Source organism: Nothobranchius furzeri, chromosome 2 (genome assembly GCF_043380555.1).
Source record: "Nothobranchius furzeri strain GRZ-AD chromosome 2, NfurGRZ-RIMD1, whole genome shotgun sequence".
Lineage (NCBI taxonomy): Eukaryota > Metazoa > Chordata > Actinopteri > Cyprinodontiformes > Nothobranchiidae > Nothobranchius > Nothobranchius furzeri.
The window spans coordinates 24,106,085-24,123,481 of NC_091742.1; the positions used below are offsets into that span (position 1 = coordinate 24,106,085).

At 41.0% G+C, this 17,397-nt stretch overlaps 1 protein-coding gene across 5 annotated transcripts in view; it reads right to left on the reverse strand.

Moving 5' to 3' along the window:
- LOC107378081 (MAM domain-containing glycosylphosphatidylinositol anchor protein 2) overlaps positions 1-17,397 on the reverse strand; it is a 342,732-nt gene that overhangs the window by 160,704 nt on the left and 164,631 nt on the right. For all 5 annotated transcript variants that reach the window (XM_070545140.1, XM_054748447.2, XM_054748448.2 and 2 more), the window contains exon 4: positions 10,915-11,111. In XM_070545140.1, the coding sequence (XP_070401241.1) occupies positions 10,915-11,111 (197 nt within the window). The remainder of the gene's footprint in view (positions 1-10,914; positions 11,112-17,397) is intronic.

Below are 17,397 nucleotides of genomic sequence, written 5' to 3' on the forward strand. Positions count from 1 at the left end.
TCCAACTGAGCCTGTCAGCCACAAACCTCGCCCAAAAGGTTGTGATGAGGATGTAAAGCCTTTGATCTGGCTGACTCCAATGTGTGTGTGTGTAGACGGGTGAAGGAGAGAGAGAAGGGAGGCAGATTAAAACATGAGTCAAACACATGCTGCAGTGGTCCAATGGAAAGAAAAAAATGGCAGTCGCCAATGCCTTTCAAAGCCTTTCATATTCAAATTCAATTCAATTCAAAGATACTTTATTAATCCCGGAGGGAAATTACAGTTTCAGTACACACAATTCTGAGATCAGACATACATACATAGGCATAGACATGACAGGAATTGGTGACTGTAGTCATTCGCAACCCGAGTTGAACTACCTTACCTTACCTCAGTCTTCTGTGTGCCTCAGCCTTAATTGGTCTACAATTTGAGCCCATATATCCCTATTTAGCACAACTAGTCAACTATGTCATGTGAGACTTTCATACACCTACCATCATAAGTTTTAGAGATCTGACTGTAAGCTTAAGGAGAGACTGAGCAGTTTTCCAGTTTTGCAGACATACTAATGTTTGGCGCCTCACAGACCCACACTGATTGGTCAGACAGTGTCTTGGCTCAAACTGTGACTAGCTTTATCTCTGGTGATTGGTTGGGTGAAATCTTGTAAATCAAAGAGTCCGTGAAAAGGCACACACACATTTATGCTGCGAGTAGAAATGTCTAAATCAGGGGTGCCCAATCCTGGTGCCGGAGGGCCGGTATCCAGCAGGTTTTAGTTTGATCAACAGGCTTCTGCAGACCCTGATGAGCTGCTGCACAGGTGATTCAACTAACAAATTAAGTGTGTTGGAGCAGAGAAACCACAAGATGCGCTGGATACCGGCCCTCCAGGACCAGGATTGGGCACCCATGGTCTAAATAAAGACAATGGCCCTATAAAGGGTTCATTCTTACCAATATCAGGAACATTAATAAAGTGACCCTGTGTTTATTAATGCTTAAAAATGCACTAAGTAATGTTAATAAAGGGACCCTTATCGTGAAGTATTACCAAAAAAATATATTTATTGCAATGGTGAAATAAATTACAAAGTAGTGATTCATACTGTACTTTTGCAACAACCAAACAAGTACTTTATTATAAGCTAGCAACAAGTAATTTGAGCAGAAACTACATAGATAAAAAAATAAATATAAATTGGTTGTTGTGCTATGAAAGGACATATTTGATTAAATGTTTCTAATTCATTTATTTTAATGGCACATCTGCATAGTTATTATCAGTGGGGTGTTGTCCTGGAGGCTGTGCATAGCTGTCATTTTTCTACAACACTTAAATTAACTGTGAAGCGTATTTGATCTTTACCATTGCTCCAAGCTCTTCCTGTTCCACGTTAGGAAATGAAAGCCCTTGTGTGTGTGTGTAGCGAGACACTTTATTGTTCTCACGCCAACGCCAAATCAGTGAAGAAGAATGATGGGGTGACATCAAAGCTGAGTTAGTGTGTAGAAAGGAAGAAAGAACTTTACACTTCCTGTCGGTAAATGATAGAAACTCAAGGAACCTTTACAGACAGGATGTACTTACCAAAGAAAAAACCTTTCCGACCACTTTATGGTAAAGAAACACGAAATTCCTCTATAAATGCAATATACTGGTGTATTGCTGAATAACAATAAACACGAGGTAAGTTCTATGCATGTGGTGAAACCATCTGAGTTAGTAGGTAATAAATGAGGCTTGTTGATAGGTGAAGACATGGCCATTTATCTTAAACAAGTCTTGATGTTTAGTGAAACCATGATTAGGATAAATTAAAATAAATTAGGTTGGGGAAATACATTTTATTTACTTAAACTGTATTAAAGCTGATGTTTCAAATTTGTAATCAGATTTGTTCTTGGTGTCCGGCAATAAGCCATGTCAGGCCTGTTATCCAGAAAACGGTAGTTGCATAATAAGTAGATTTAATTTTTTAAGGGGGCTGTCTATCTGTTTTCTTTTATCTGATAATACTCACACCAGAGGTTTATGGTGGCTGCATCATTCTCCCAATGGGCATGACACTGCCTGGCCGATTATTTTTTTCAAAAAGTCACCACTCCAATATTTAGTTGACCTGCCTTTAGCTTTGATTACGGCACAGATTTGCTGTGGCGTTGTTTCAATAAGCTTCTGCAATGTCCCAAGATCTTGCATTTATGATTTTATGCATTTAGAGTCTGACCGCTGCACAAAGCCTTCTCCAGCACATCTAAACCCCTCTCAATGGGGTTAAGGTCTATACCCTGTGGTGGCCAATCCATGTGTGGAAATGATGTCACATACTCCCTGAACCACTCGTTCACTATTTGAGCCTGACGAAACCTGCATTGTCATTTTGGAATACGCCCGTGTCATCAGGGAAGCAAAAATCCATTGATGGAATAATCTGGTCCTTCTGTATAAGGGCATAGAAATTGGGGGGTAAGGGTGGGATGTGTCCCTCCAAGTATTGCAGAAACTCGTAGTCCCCCCCAAGAAGTGGAGTTGAAAAAAAGTAGGATTTCGAAATATTTTACCAGTTAGCTTTTATTTTGAAGGGCACATCAGTCCTACAGCAATCAAGACACATACTCCAAACGGATATATTGTCCAAAAGGGCCAATTTTCACGTATATACTGACCAACATAATAACCTTTCTTCTACAGAAAAAAAAATCCACTTTCTGTTTGGCCTTCCAAGCCCAGAAGGATCTGTTCAGTGCGTGTTTACATACAGAAGACAAAACATCCAGACAAACATTCTCTCCCAAGGTCCTACACTCTTTGCATGAAAGCCAGACATCAACATTCTTCACTCTAACTAAGGGAAGACTACTGACTTTTACTACTCATAAGCTTAAAATAATCATATGTGATGAATGAACAAGATGTTGAAATGAAATGTTTGAATAACCTGTGCTTAAACCAATGATGGCTTTAAAATGAAAATTGTTCTTACAATGATCCATTTATGCAACAAATCACTATGTGTTGGATTTAACAAGTTAATCATTGTTTACACTCATACACATTACAATAAGATACTCATTAGGTTAAAGTGCACCTCACATAAGGTTTTGATCGTTCTCATTAACAGTGTTAAAAACATCTTTGTATCTGAGGAGGGCGTGGCTTTCTCAGGGATGTTGGAAAATACTCAGAAACATGTCAAATTCTGATTGGCCAAACTTGGCCAGAAATCATAACAAAGTAGTTTAATAAAACAAGACTTACTTCCTGAATAATTCAGTTTCCAGCTGACCCCGATATGGCCAAATCGGGAAAGAAACATTTTTGAAACCATCTTCTCCTTTGACCTCCAGTCAAAGCCTCTCTGCTATTCTGCAGCTGATTCCAGACAACCAGCTCTTCTAAGAGCCACACAAACATCCTCCTTAGATGTAAATAAGCATTCCAGCTTCCTGCCTTCACCTCGAGGGATCTCAGACTGGACGGGTCCTATTGGAACTTGCTATAGGTTCCTGATAACAGAGGTTCACTCCATCGGCAGTGACCCTCACGACCCCCTGGATCGAACGAGAACCTCCACACCAAGGGTGCGTAGACTTGGCAAGACAGATAGCATCTGATGCCGTTTTTAATAAACAACTCTCTAGTTTATAACAAACGACACGTTCTTTTACACCCAGATTTCACAATTTCTCTCAAATTCAAAGAACGATTGCTACAACATCTAGCTTCCCTCACAACACCTCACATCCACCACGTCACATCTCATTATTCATATCTTGTGTAACGGAATCAAAGTGATGTAACTAACCAAAGTTGTATTTTAATACAGTGTTAGTAGTTCACTTTTTATAAACAGAAGAATAGGCTGTTTTTATCATCAGGGAGTTTAATTAAACACTCTGTATTGACTTTGAGACAATAAAAGAGAGAGAGATGGGATCGTTTGAGAATCTTTAATTTCTGAATTATAAATTCTAAACAATCTACCAGGACTACTCTGTGATGGATGAGAATGGATTCGGATGTTGTGTTGGTGCGTGTGTGTGAGTGCGTGTGTCTGGTTCAGATTCTCTAGGATGACGTAATCGAATCTGGTCGTCTTTGTTATGACTAGGTATCACGAGGCTTATAAAGTGATGACATGAGCCGCTATTTTGCCGTGTACGTACCCAGTGGGGTCTCCCAAGTAGATCAGGAATTGCCAGGTCTGGAAACCTCGGATGTACGGTGGAGCTGTCGGTGCAGCGATCACAACGTTTCAAAGCCCGTCTGGAGGGTTGACCCCGGTACCGTTCAGCGGCGTCAGCAGGTGCTCTTATTTTGAAAGGACGTCGTCTGGTTGTTAAACGACGAAAATCTCCCGTTTCACAGTTCTTAGTTTAAAGAAAACGCATCCGGCCAGGCTGCGCTTGTCTTTAGGATGATGGTGAACAGAACTGAAGTCAAGATGGAACTGACTTAAAATGGCGTTGCCTTGTTTTATATCTCTGAATTGTTGATAAGTTTCAGTAAAGTAGATTGGACACTTGAAGTCAACACCAGATTCTCCTGCGGCAGCCGAAAGCTCTGATTGGTTGGAACAATGTGTCATGCATTTCTATGGAGATGAGGATCAGTATGTCTGCACCGTAGTCCTGGTTTCATAAAACATAATTCATGACATATTTATTTCACAGATCATTCACTTGATTATTGTTGATCAACATCTGTTTTGCTTAATAATTTTAATCACAAATAAAGTACTTTGATTAGGTAAAGCTTCTTCTTCTCCTTCGGACTCTTCTCCTGGAATGTAAACAGTCTGAGGAACAACCCGACCTTGGTTTTTCTACACGGTGTTATTGTGCCCAGGGGCCAGCTGTATGGAGTTGAAAACCATGAACTTCATAACCTTACATATGTCATGTATAAATTATTAGTTTAGGAAAAATAATTAAATTAATTTTATAAACTATATACTTGACTCTGTCTGAATTAGTACGAAGTGTGTTTATGTTCCCTAAAGAATCTAAGAACCCTAGAATCTTCTGACATCACATCTTATTGGTTGTAATTAATATGTTTAAATTGCTACACGGAGTTTAAGATAAAAAGACTGCAGCAGCTCAGTTTAAACAAGTTCTTTCTCGTGGAGGAGAAAAGAAAGAAAGAAAACGTGTTTTTCTCTTGGAGGATAATTGTATTTTCTCTCCAACGTTTGGGTGTTGATGCTAAAATGATGTTTGAACATTTTGGTATGCTAACACAAACAGGAAGCTATTTCCAGTAACAGACAAAAATAATTTAACACGAAATACAGTAAATAAGATTGCTGTTAAAGAATCATTTTCTATTAACTTGATTAACCCGTGATTGTGGTTGGAAGAACTCCAACAGCTCCAATCTCTTAAATTAGCCACAGTTCATCATTTATAATTATGAACATTTACACCATCCTCAGTTTAATGTTACATACCTATTTCAACAAAAATCCTGAGAAAATCCTGCTGAACTAAAACCAAAAATGAGGCATTTCAAGAATCCATCAAAAAAGAAGCAAAGTAATATTTATTCATAACTTAACACAAACTTCTGAAGAGAATAACTATTGGAATAACTAACCATAACCCTAAACATGTAAAGAATTCATTAAAACTGTTAAACCTTTTATGGAAAAGAAATTGAAAAGTGGCACCATAAAATTTACATTTGATTTAAAAGTTCAGGTTTCTCTCATTCCACATCTAATAAATTCCCCAAAGCCCTCTACATTCACATCGTGATGAAAAAATACAAAGTATGAATCTCAATAAAAGCAGAGACAGGAGGAAATGGATGAAATATGTCTTTGATAATTGTGCTGTTCTCTGGCACTTCGTGTGAAAGAATGTAAAGGCTGATTCATGCTACTCCGTCAATGTCAGTGCAGAGATACGCAACGCCATCATCCGTCCTCGCGTAGGGCCCCAGCAGGCACGCCAGTACGTACCGAGTCGAGCCCACTTTTTTAAACATCTGTCGAACGAGATGGAGAACGCAAGCTTGTGATTGGTTTGCTCCAAAAAAAATTTTAACCATTTTATAAATTATTTTTTATATTTTTACATTTTTTGTTTTTGTGAAGCGCCTCGTGATTTTTATCTTGAGAGGCGCTATAGATGATACTTTCTTCTTCTTCTTCTTGTTCTTGGTCAGGGCACCGCTATCATCTACAGCGCCGTCATTGCGCCCTCAAAAACATAAAGAGAGCCGAGAATAACTAGCGGCAGACACGGAGAAGCTTGAATACCTTGCGAAAAAAAACTAAAATATGAACGTTTAATTCCCCCGTGACTGGAGGAGTGAAAAGATGCGCAGCAAGCATTTTATTTGTGGACGGAAATGCCAGGAAACATGGGTTTAGAGGTAGCGAGCCCATGAAGAGGTGGAGGAGGATGAGAGACAAATATGTCAGTGCTAAAAAGTCTCTTATATACAAAAAAAACACAATATGAACACACTATCTTGGACCAGATACATGACAGGATACCACAGAACTCCGCTACGCCCTCTGTTGTCCTGCTGGGGAATTGCTTTGTAACGCTCCCCAGGAGACGGAGAAGTATGAGAGCAAAACATTTCCGTCAATCCATGCGTGTCTGTCCCTTGCAGAGCTGACAGAGAAGCGTGAATCAGCCTTTAGTGACAGCAGAAAGAGGAGGCCTTTTTTTACAGACAAACCCACATCTGGGGGCAGTGATTTTATTGTTGTAACCAGTTTGAACTGCCACCGCTGCATTTCTACAACATCACTGGGAATATAAAACATTTGCAAGCCTGGATTAAAAAAAAGGGGCACAAGCAAAACTTGAATGAAGAATCATGGCAGGAGGGAGGAATAAAGTCTGTTTTAACAACAAATCCCCCTGACTAAACGGAGACCCAAATGGAGAACATTGGACTCGACTTGACCCTGTGGCTTTTTATTATGGTCTGTTATGACATATCATGTCTTTTGTCTGCAGATTTTTTAGGAATGTTCAGATATATGGTTGGAAAAATAGCATCTTTGTGTGAGCAAATTACTAGCCAGGATTTATTTGAGGTTTTGGTCCTACACAATCTGAATCTCTGAATTTTAGGTCGTGCTATAATTTTCAGACCCAATTACTGCTCTAATAGAGGGCAATAGGGAAGCAAACGGAAAGGAGAAAAAGCTACAAAGAGGAGCAGAAAGGGAAGAGTTTGTATTTGGAAGTGAGTTGTGCAGCTTCTCTTCTCTCCCGCACCCACTTCATTAGTTTCTAGCCATCTTTGCCCATTTGGCCAAACATCAGTTTTACTTCTCTTTCTTTAAATCTTATGCCCATTTGTTCTTTTTTCTTAAGTCATTGATTTGCATTCTTGCAGATGCCGAATGCAAATTACATTCAACTCAATCAATTCAAAAGCTACAATTCACTCTCAAGCGAGAAAACAGTCTCAATCAGTTCTTTGTTGGCTGCAGAAAATCCCTTTGGAACAAAGCTTCTCAATTTCCACACTGTAAAGGAAATCTAGTCACTCAATATGCATGTAAACCATGAAAATGGGTTTGTGGAAGCTTCTGTATCTATTCAGAGGGTTAATTAGGACAAGTTTTATTGTGCCATTGTGAGGGCAGTTGAGCGTGAGGTGGGCTTTTACAACAAATAACACTTTTTGTTCTCTACACCAACAGATTAATGAAAATAAAGCAACTGTAATTAGTCTTTTATTCATGCAGTATGTTCACTTTGTAGGATGTTTTGATTTGTTAAGAAGAAATTGTGACTGACTGTGGGTGAACAATGTTTCATTGTTTCCTCCAACAACTGCAGACCGAGCTCGTCATTGTTTGTGGTGTAAATACTTCAGCTCTTACCTAAATATGTGCGATTTAAAGTAATTAGGGCTCTGGATCACACATGATTATGTGTTGCATTCTGGGATTTGTGCAGACAAGTCGATGGCCTTACTAGTAGGGATGTAAGAAAATGTCGATTACGGCAATATGTCGTGATATTTTCCCCTGCGATATTTTGTCGATATTCAAAAGCTGTGTATCGAAAATATCGATATTGCAATATATTGTGATATTTTTGTGTGCAAAAATGTATCGATATTCAAAAGTTGCGTAGCTAATTTTTGGAAGATTTTACATGGAAACATTTGTGTATTTTCTTTTCTTGTGGTGCAATTCAAATGCCGACCACTAGCTGGCAGCAGTGCATAATAGGTTTTGTTTCCACCATTGAAATGTAAGTCCCTCTGTTATGGTTAAACATGTTAAGTATCAGTTTGTACTGTTTATTGAATTTTCCTATAATAAATTTAGACTAGAAAATCGCCAATATCGTCTGACTGAATGTATCGCAATATATCGTGATATATTGTATCGACTCCCCTGTATCGTAATACGTATTGTATCGCCACAATTTCACCGATACACATCCCTACTTACGAGTGTATACAAACTGTAAAAATCAACAGTATGTTGCAGAGAAGAAGCAGTTTTGGAAGAAAGGATGTGTTCAACAGTATGTTAAAATCCCTAAAAGGATACATAATATACAAATAAAGACATCAGTGACTGGTATGTGGACAAAATCAGCACTATTAATGGCTTGGATAATGGCTTATGAAAGACACAAGACTAGAGTACCAACAACAGCTTATTGCCGCCGCAGCTCTGCATAACGGACATTTTTGGCTATCTTGTTCGGCTCTATCATTTTGGTGAGCAGCATGATGCATTTTAAAATGGCTTCTGCATCAACTTTGGACCATTTAGATGTGATCTACAGATAGAGGTACTTAACGCCTCTGTTTAGAAAAAAGATGCGACTTCTTTGGCGGTGTAATGTGAACTGCTCCATTGACTGACATCCATAATGGTGAGTATGTTGCGTTGTTCATTGTCCAATAGCATGTGGAGATAATCTTTTATAACATATTTTATACAGCTCCTCTCAAGATAAAAATCACGAGGCGCATCACAAGAGCAAACATTTTCAACAATAGGAAGAATAACTAAAGTTGCAAGCAGCGTTGTTTGGCCCTCGCAGTGAAGCAGCTCTCCCTTCCTCCGCACCCCCTCCACCCCATCCCCTACGCTCCCCCAACCCACCGCCCAGCGACCGATGGCACACAAGTGCCAATGTGCGCCAGACGCCTCAACGTGCGTTCAACCACGATAACTGTGAGCTGTTACCTCAATCTGACTCAACCTTTCCTCCTAGCCTGCCAACAAACGCTGTAACTCATTACTAGGTGGGACAATAACCCACCTTCTATTAAACAGTCTGTAATGCTTTGCTCAGTTCCCACTATAAAGGTTTTACATTAGCAAAAAATTGCAGCTCCTAAAGAGAATCTGTAGCGCAATTGGACCAAAATGGCCGACTTCCTGTGGGATATGGAGCATGGCTCCAAGAGACTTTTTTGTAGGTCCTAAGACACTACATAACTGTACAAAATTTCACAATCCTCAGTCAATGGATGACTTGGGGCTGACATTTTCAATGGACCTAGAGGGCGCTAGTGCAAAAACTATGCATCACCCACCAGACTTTCATGTTAATACCTATTGAGGTTTGGATTTGTAGCGATCAGCTGAACTGCTGTACCGATAACATCACAGCTGAGGAAATGAGAGGCAAATGTAATTCTATGGCATGATGTCAAAATTTGCCATGCCCCCAAAGCGCTGCCCTTATTTGAAACCTACCAGTATTAGACACCAAGTCACCCCAACATGTCTACTGCTATTTGCCAGAGATTGCTGTTGATTAGGTTAAAGGAGTCGATTTGGGAGCTTTGAGAGGAAAACATCGTGTGGTGAAAGATCAATGTTTGAGGTTTAGCCACGCCTACACTGTTAGACTTTAAGAAAATCTGTAGGTTCAGTTTTCCCCGCTATGTCTTAAGCGTATTCAGCCAAAGTATAAAGGCAATAGGTCAAAAGGGCGCTGTGGGGTTGACGTACCTTTGAAGTGTGCAAAGATTAATGGCATACCTGGACCAAAATGGCCGACTTCCTGTGGGATATGGAGCATGGTTCCAAGAGAGTGAAACTTATAAGAGGATAACCACTCCAGAGCACTTCCTGATAGGCCTACATATATAGGATGGCTTTTCAGGCTACCAGATTTGATGAAGGAATAACTTCATGAATAAATTTAAAGGTCAGGTGTAAGTTTAAAAAAGGATGTAGGGCATAATGAACCATGTTCAACTCAAATGACAACTTCATTTTTGAGCATATAATAAGGCAAATTGACAATAAACATTTTGTTAATGTATTTTAAGTATCAAAGTCTAAATTATATTCTTGACTTTGGCATGAATGTGATTATAATGATAATATCAGACTGTGACCAGCATAAATATCCTAAATATTAAAAAAGTGAGAGAGACACACCTGAGTGTGGTCAGTGGTAGTTGTTATAAGTTGTTGGCATAAAATGCTAGCTTATTATTTATCCGAACAACTCATTTGTCTACTTCTAAGTTTAGGCTAAGCTGATAGTTTCACATTCCTTTAGCAAACGTAAACCCTCTTGGATGACTTCAGGAAATATTTAGAAGTGTTCACAAAAGTTCTACAAGCAAATATCTGTTAATGCGTGAGCTAATTTTTACATATTCATTACACATTTTCACACATATTTTATATGCATTCACACAATATGTATATACACTCACTCAAAAACACAGCAGAGAAAAAGTAAAACACCATAACTAGGCTACTTGGAATAAACGTGCAATAACTTTAGGCATTACACACACACACACACACACACACACACACGGCACATATATATATGGATCACACGTGATTATGTGTTGCATTCTGGGATATATATATATATATATATATAATTTATTTATTTATTTCCCCCCCATATATACACATAATGTATTTCTATGCCATTTTGCCTCTGTCTTACCTGTGTGAAAAAGGGCTCATAGATCTCCACGCCTTTGTCCGAGCCTTGCGTCAGGACCTCTCTCCCACGGTGCCAGCTATACCGGACAGGCGGGTTGGAATTGGCCACACAGCGTAGGAACACAGTCTTCTCATAATAGAACTGCTCCTTGGCCTCTCCTGTACTCTGGTGCACTGTAACCACAGGGTCATCTAGGTCTGTCAGAAAACCAGACACACAGAGGAGATAGGTGTCAATGAAAAACCATAGTTCCACTGGCCATATGGCATGATAAGGTATAGTAAATTTTCTAATATCTGGGAATACAAATACAACAAGTAATGCTGTTGTATTGAGGATAAAGGTCAAAATGAAAGAATGAGAAATTTCATCACATTTGGAGAGCCAGTTATCAGCATGCACGTTGGGGTCGATGTGCAAAAACAAGGTGAAGAGGCCCACTACCTAAACTACTTAAGTCAATAGGATGCAGCCCCAGGGCACGCCAGCTTCTCAGGCAAACCGAGTTGCTTTGAGTTTCAAGTTGTACTCTATTGTGAGGTTTAAACAAGAGAGAGGATGACAAATAGTACACACACAATCATGTCTGATGTCCATCACTTCAAAGCACACTGTTTGTCTGGCTTCCATTCTGACTTAGAGACTCTGATTTGACACATCCATCCATTCCCCAACAGATCCGAGGGAAGTTTTACCCAAACACCAGGCAGCTGGTTGTTTGAGAAAGCGCTTGTGGTTGATCAAATGGATTCACAGTTAATCATCTTACCCGGCTATCGCATTAAGCCTTGGCAAATGGTGTTCATCATAGCCGTGCTGTCTTTTAGAATGCTAATACTCGCCTTGTAGATTATGTCCATTTGCATGCTCAAAGAACAGCTAGCTGTTTCCCTTTCATCTCTGTCCGAGATGCAATCAGTTTTTAACTGGAGCAAAAAGGCAATAAAAGAAGAAGATGAGAAGTTAATGCGAGTGATCCCTCATGCTAAAAATGTAACTGATAAAAGCTGACCTTCTGCATATGAAGGGGATTGAGTTTATTAATGAGTGTCTTAGTGTTTCAGCCTGTGAGCAACAAGATGAATGGTTGAGTTTGTTTGTGAATATGTGCAGAGAGCTTACCATGAGCAAATGCCCACATCTTTAATGATTCTAAAGCCTCCAGAGAACATTTACATAAACCAGGTTAGGTCATATTAATGGACACGTTTATTGCTTTTAATTCAATAGCTTTGGCACATCCTTGGATTCGCTTGGAATCAGGGGCTAATCAAGGTGCCTGTTGGTCACAGAGCACAGCATCCAGTCCTTGATGCACCAGCCAAGAGAATGCTGATTCGTCAGTTTCATTAAAGACGTGTTCTGCCCTACAGCCCCTTAATCAAAACCCAACAGCGGTCAATACTTCTTCCAGCATCCATTACAGTGTCTCAGGTAAGAGCAATTACCTTTTTCTGAGAGGGTGGTTAGGAAAAATAGGGGAGGTGCAAGTGGCAGTGTTGGTGGGGCACTGCAGAGAAGACAGAGCAATTGCAGGGTAGTTTTAGATGAGCAGATTGCTCTAAGTATATACACTGATTCATTATAGAGAGGCGGGGGAGAGTATGAATCCTGAATCTTATCTCTGACTCCGCCTGGCTTCTGTCTCATCTGTTTCCTGCTTCAACCAGTCAATTTACCAGCTGTGGCAGAAACGGCGTGATTCATTGACAGCCCATCTACCATGAGACACGTGTCTTTGAATACCAGACCTGATAGGAGGGCTGTGGCGACAAGAAAGGGAACATATTCCTCTGTGAGTGTTAGGTAAGAAGTGGTTGGTGCTATAAATAGATCCAAAATTATATGCAGAGAGGAAGTGTATGCTAGAAGCGTAGAGCTAAAAATGGAAATATGGAAATGCATGCACTGGATTAAAATTTGATGAATTTCAAACAAAATTCCACCTCCAACACCCGTCTTCCTCCCGTGAGGATGTTGTGCGAGTATGTGTGTCACTCTTGTGCAATTAGCTTCTTAAGTCACGCTTGACTGATTGTGAGGCTTAAATCCTTGAGCCCAGAGGAGAACTGTGTTGTATGGGCTGCCTGTGCCAGAGATGTTAGGGTTTGTAATTGCAGGTTTATGGCTTCACGGGCCGGTAAATCTTCCCGTGCACAGCTAAACGCTCCAGTGCGCTAACCGTAGCATCACTCCTGCTCACCTCCACCAACCATGACTAGTCTCAAATCTCTGGGTTTCTCTGATATGACAACGTGGGGTTGGTAAGGGCAGCACAATACACCGATGTGCAAATGCTCAGTTACATGAGCATAAAAAGCTACAACGCCCTGTTCATCGCCAACTGTTTCAAGCTTCAAAGTGAGAAAAGCTCGAACAAAACATGAAGAAGATGTTATTCCCACCTCAGGAGCAGCAAGTAGTAGAAGCCTACCAAAACATTAGTTGGACAAATAGATGCAGGTGAGTGGTTTGAACAAAACAGCTGATGGAAAACTAAAGAAGACACTTCATTATCACATCAAACTCCAGCTCAATCCTTTCATGTATACTCCCCTCCCACCAAAAAGCAGCACCTGTTTGAAAATGTGCGTTACTCCACTCTAGCTTCACACACACACACACACACACACACACACACACACACACACACACACACACACACACACACACACACACACACACACACACACACACACACACACACACACACACACACACACACACACACACACACACATTTGAGGCCAATCGTCAGCTCTTTAACCAAAGCTAGTTTGCCTGTATTGTCTTGGCTTTGATGTATTTCAACCTTCGTACCTGAATTGATGAAGTTACAGGAGAAGACACCTATCAGGTTGTCAGCCACGAGCGACGGTAGCATCCCTCTAATTTCACCTAATCACCGTCCCAAGGGGAGCTGCTGACCTGAATGACATCTATGTCTTTCACAAGCAGAAACAGCCCTGTTATTTTACTGACAAGCAATTAGCTTTTATTTTGTGCCAAGGGCAGGAGGAGACACAACGGAGGCTGTGATGAAAAAGCAAAAGCAAGGAAAAAAAATAAAATAAAACCAGTATTAAGAACACGTTAGAACAAAGACGTGTGGATATTCGGCCTGATGATCACTGGATTTCTCCTGATTGGAGTGGGAGGATATCTGGTTTTCTGGAAATTTGGGAAGACAGGAGCGATTGGAGGGCGACCCACACCCACGGAAAGCACCGTCCGTGTGGAGACCTCACAGACTAAGACGTTACTCGAGGTGAATCGTAAGCTGGACAGTGTTGTGCGATACCGGTATTAATGCGCAAAATGTATGTCATCTCGGAGAGGGTCACCGGACGGTATGGACAGGTTTAAAAACCCAAAATGGCTTCACCGAAGGACTGGAATGATCAGTTTAAAGACTGAAGGCAGAGAGGAAAATTATCTCAGCCTGACTCAAACAAATTCTTGTTATCCGAATCTGACGCCCTGGTAGCCTTGACAGGCTAGCAACAAACCCCCACGAAGGAATGCAGACAGATGCAGTGACAATCCGATCCCCCACCCCCCACCCCCGCCTTCGGATTGGTGGACTTCAGCCTGGCGAGGTCATCAACCTGCAGGAGTCAATGTGCTCTGCGCTTCTCCCGAGATCTCCCTCCCACCTGTGGCTACAGTGGCTGAGCGCCGTAGATGGCTGCTCTCGCTGGGGGAAACAGGATCCCTGAATTGTGTGTACTGAAACTCTAATTTCCCTCAGGGATTAATAAAGTACATTTGATTGATTTAATTTGATTACATTGCTGTTATTCAAACACATGGATAATAAGCCTAAAACACTGGAAAGCCCATCAGTGGGCTGATATAAAGTTCTTTTCAAGAAAAATTTTGCAAGAAAATCGTTTTAGATTATTGGATCGTGGAGCTTCGTGATTGGCATCGTGACACATTTTACATGTCAAACTAATGGCTGGCATACTCAACCTTGCATCACACTTATTGCTACAATCAGACAGATTTGCTACGCCGTAACGCAGTAAATGTGCTCCGTTGTATTTACTCTCAGAAGCTGACATTTCTATCTTTCAAGTTGAAAAAAAAATCAACAGGTAACTCCAAGGAGTCAGAATTCCAGCTAGGAAAGTTGGAGTTTTGTCAGCCTTGACCTTGATATTCCATGTCTGTCTCACACTGAAAAAGAAGAGGCTGTTCAAGCAAAGTGTTATTTTTAGCACATTTGTCAGTTTGCAACTTAACACACTTAACACAAACTTAACACAAAGAATATTGAGCCAAGCCAAAACCACAGTAGAGGTATTAATGGCAAGGAATGGCGGCGTAATGTCGCGGCTTTGACTAGAATCCATTATAATCTATAAGGTTGATCCAAACTGGCGGTGGCACAAACATTTCAGGCACGCCCCAGAAGCAGAAGCTAAAGATAGGATCAGGTCTATGCCATGACCTGTTTCTAAGATGCATCAATTTCCACAGGTTACGGGCTAGACAGGAAATCACACACGGTTTCAGTGTAAAGCATCTGGTAATTGTCAAAAAATGTTTATTGCAGAGATGCAATTTCTTATCTATGTAGATTATGTCAATACGTGTGACTTGATGGATTATCTACTACCAGCATCTTTCGAGAAGTGAAAAAAATGTATTTTTTATGGCTTTAAAGGAGTAGTTGACTGAATTTTTTTTTCTGAACTCTTTCTGTCACTCTGAGGTTTTGCAGGCTGAACATGAAAACAGTCTTCTACACCTATATCCTGCTTTAGCTTCTGTTGGAAAATAAATGGAGAAATACTAGGATTTGAAAATCCTCACACTGTGATGTCACTCTATAAATTAGCCTCACCCATCTTGGCTCACGCCCACCCACAGTAATGTGTTTTATTTTTTATTTTTTAGCATGGCGAGAGAACAAACTGTCTTAGTGATAGTGACTTTTTAACATGGCGGAACATGTTCTTTTAGCCAATCAGAAGTGAGGTGTGTGCATACCATTAATAACAATAAGCAATCAATCAATCAATACTTTATTAATCCCAGAGAGAAATTAAGAGTTTCAGTACACACAATTCAGAGATCAGACATACATGAGCAAGACACATGACAAGAATTGGTGACTGTGGTCATTCACAACCCTGAGTCGCGCTACCTTAATAGAGATAAGAGAGTAACATGAGGAGTGGTTCAGGTGGAGGGAAAAAAGGCACTTCAGAGTTACCCTCCACCAGGAGGGCAGCTTTGCTCTGCAAAAAACACCTCAACATATGTGCAACAGACTTCAGACAACACAACATAACATGAGACTCCAATAGGAAGGCGGGGGGTGGGGTGGGGGTGGGGGGCTGGTATTCTGTATCCCCCAGCGAGAGCAGCCATCTACGGTGCTCATCTACTGCACAGTCACAGGTGGGAGGGTGATCTTGGGAGAAGCGAATAGCACATTGACTCCTGCAGATTGATGACCTCGCCAGGCTGAAGTCCCCCAATCCGAAGGCCGGGGGGTGGGGGGGTAGGTCGGGTTTCCACAGCATCTGTCTGCATTCCTTCTTGGGGGTTTTATTTGTTTGCCGCTCAAGGCTACCAGGGCATCAGATTCAGATAACAAGAATTTGTTTGAGTCAGGCTGAGATAATTTTCCTCTCTGCCTTCAGTCTTTAAACTCATTATGCCAGTCCTTCGGTGAAGCCAATTTTGGGTTTTTAAACCTGTCCATACCATCCGGTGACTCTCTCCGAGATGACATCCATTTTGCGCACTAATACCGGTATCGCAGCTAGAACATTGTCCAGCTTACGATTCACCTCGAGTAACGTCCCAGTCTGAGAAGTCTCCTCACGGACAGTGCTTTCCGTGGGTGCGGGTCGCCCTCCAATCGCTCCTGTCTTCCCAAATTTCCAGAAAACCAGATATCCTCCCCCTCCAATCAGGAGAAATCCAGTGATCATCAGGCCGAATATCCACACGTCTTCCGATATCCTCAATGGACAGCTGGAAGAGGCAAATTTTCTTCCATTCCCTCCAGGAATCCAAAATATAGCCCACCGGGTGTGTCCCCTGTGGGCATGTGGGAGCCCCCTGCTCCGTTCTCATTGTTGAAAAAATCTTGTCGATCGCATTGAATGACCAGTTTACCAAATCCATGGTTAGTAAAAATAGAGTTTTTCAGATGAAATGCAGAGAAGCGCTCTGTGGGCAGACAGGACAAAGAGCCTTGGGAAAACAAGCCTACAACATGCTCTCACGTTCAGCAAAGGTTTCTGAGACAACATATAGAGATCAAGAAGCATGCTACTTTTCCTGCTGCGACTTGTCACTATCAAATTTTCAGATAAAAGCCATGGCATTACATACGCCATACAGTGAGAAGGAGAAAATCAGAGCAGCAACACAAAGACCACCTCAACATAAAAACATATGATCATGACTTCTATGGCAAACTAAACGTGTGCTTAGACACAAAATAATCTGGACTCAGAG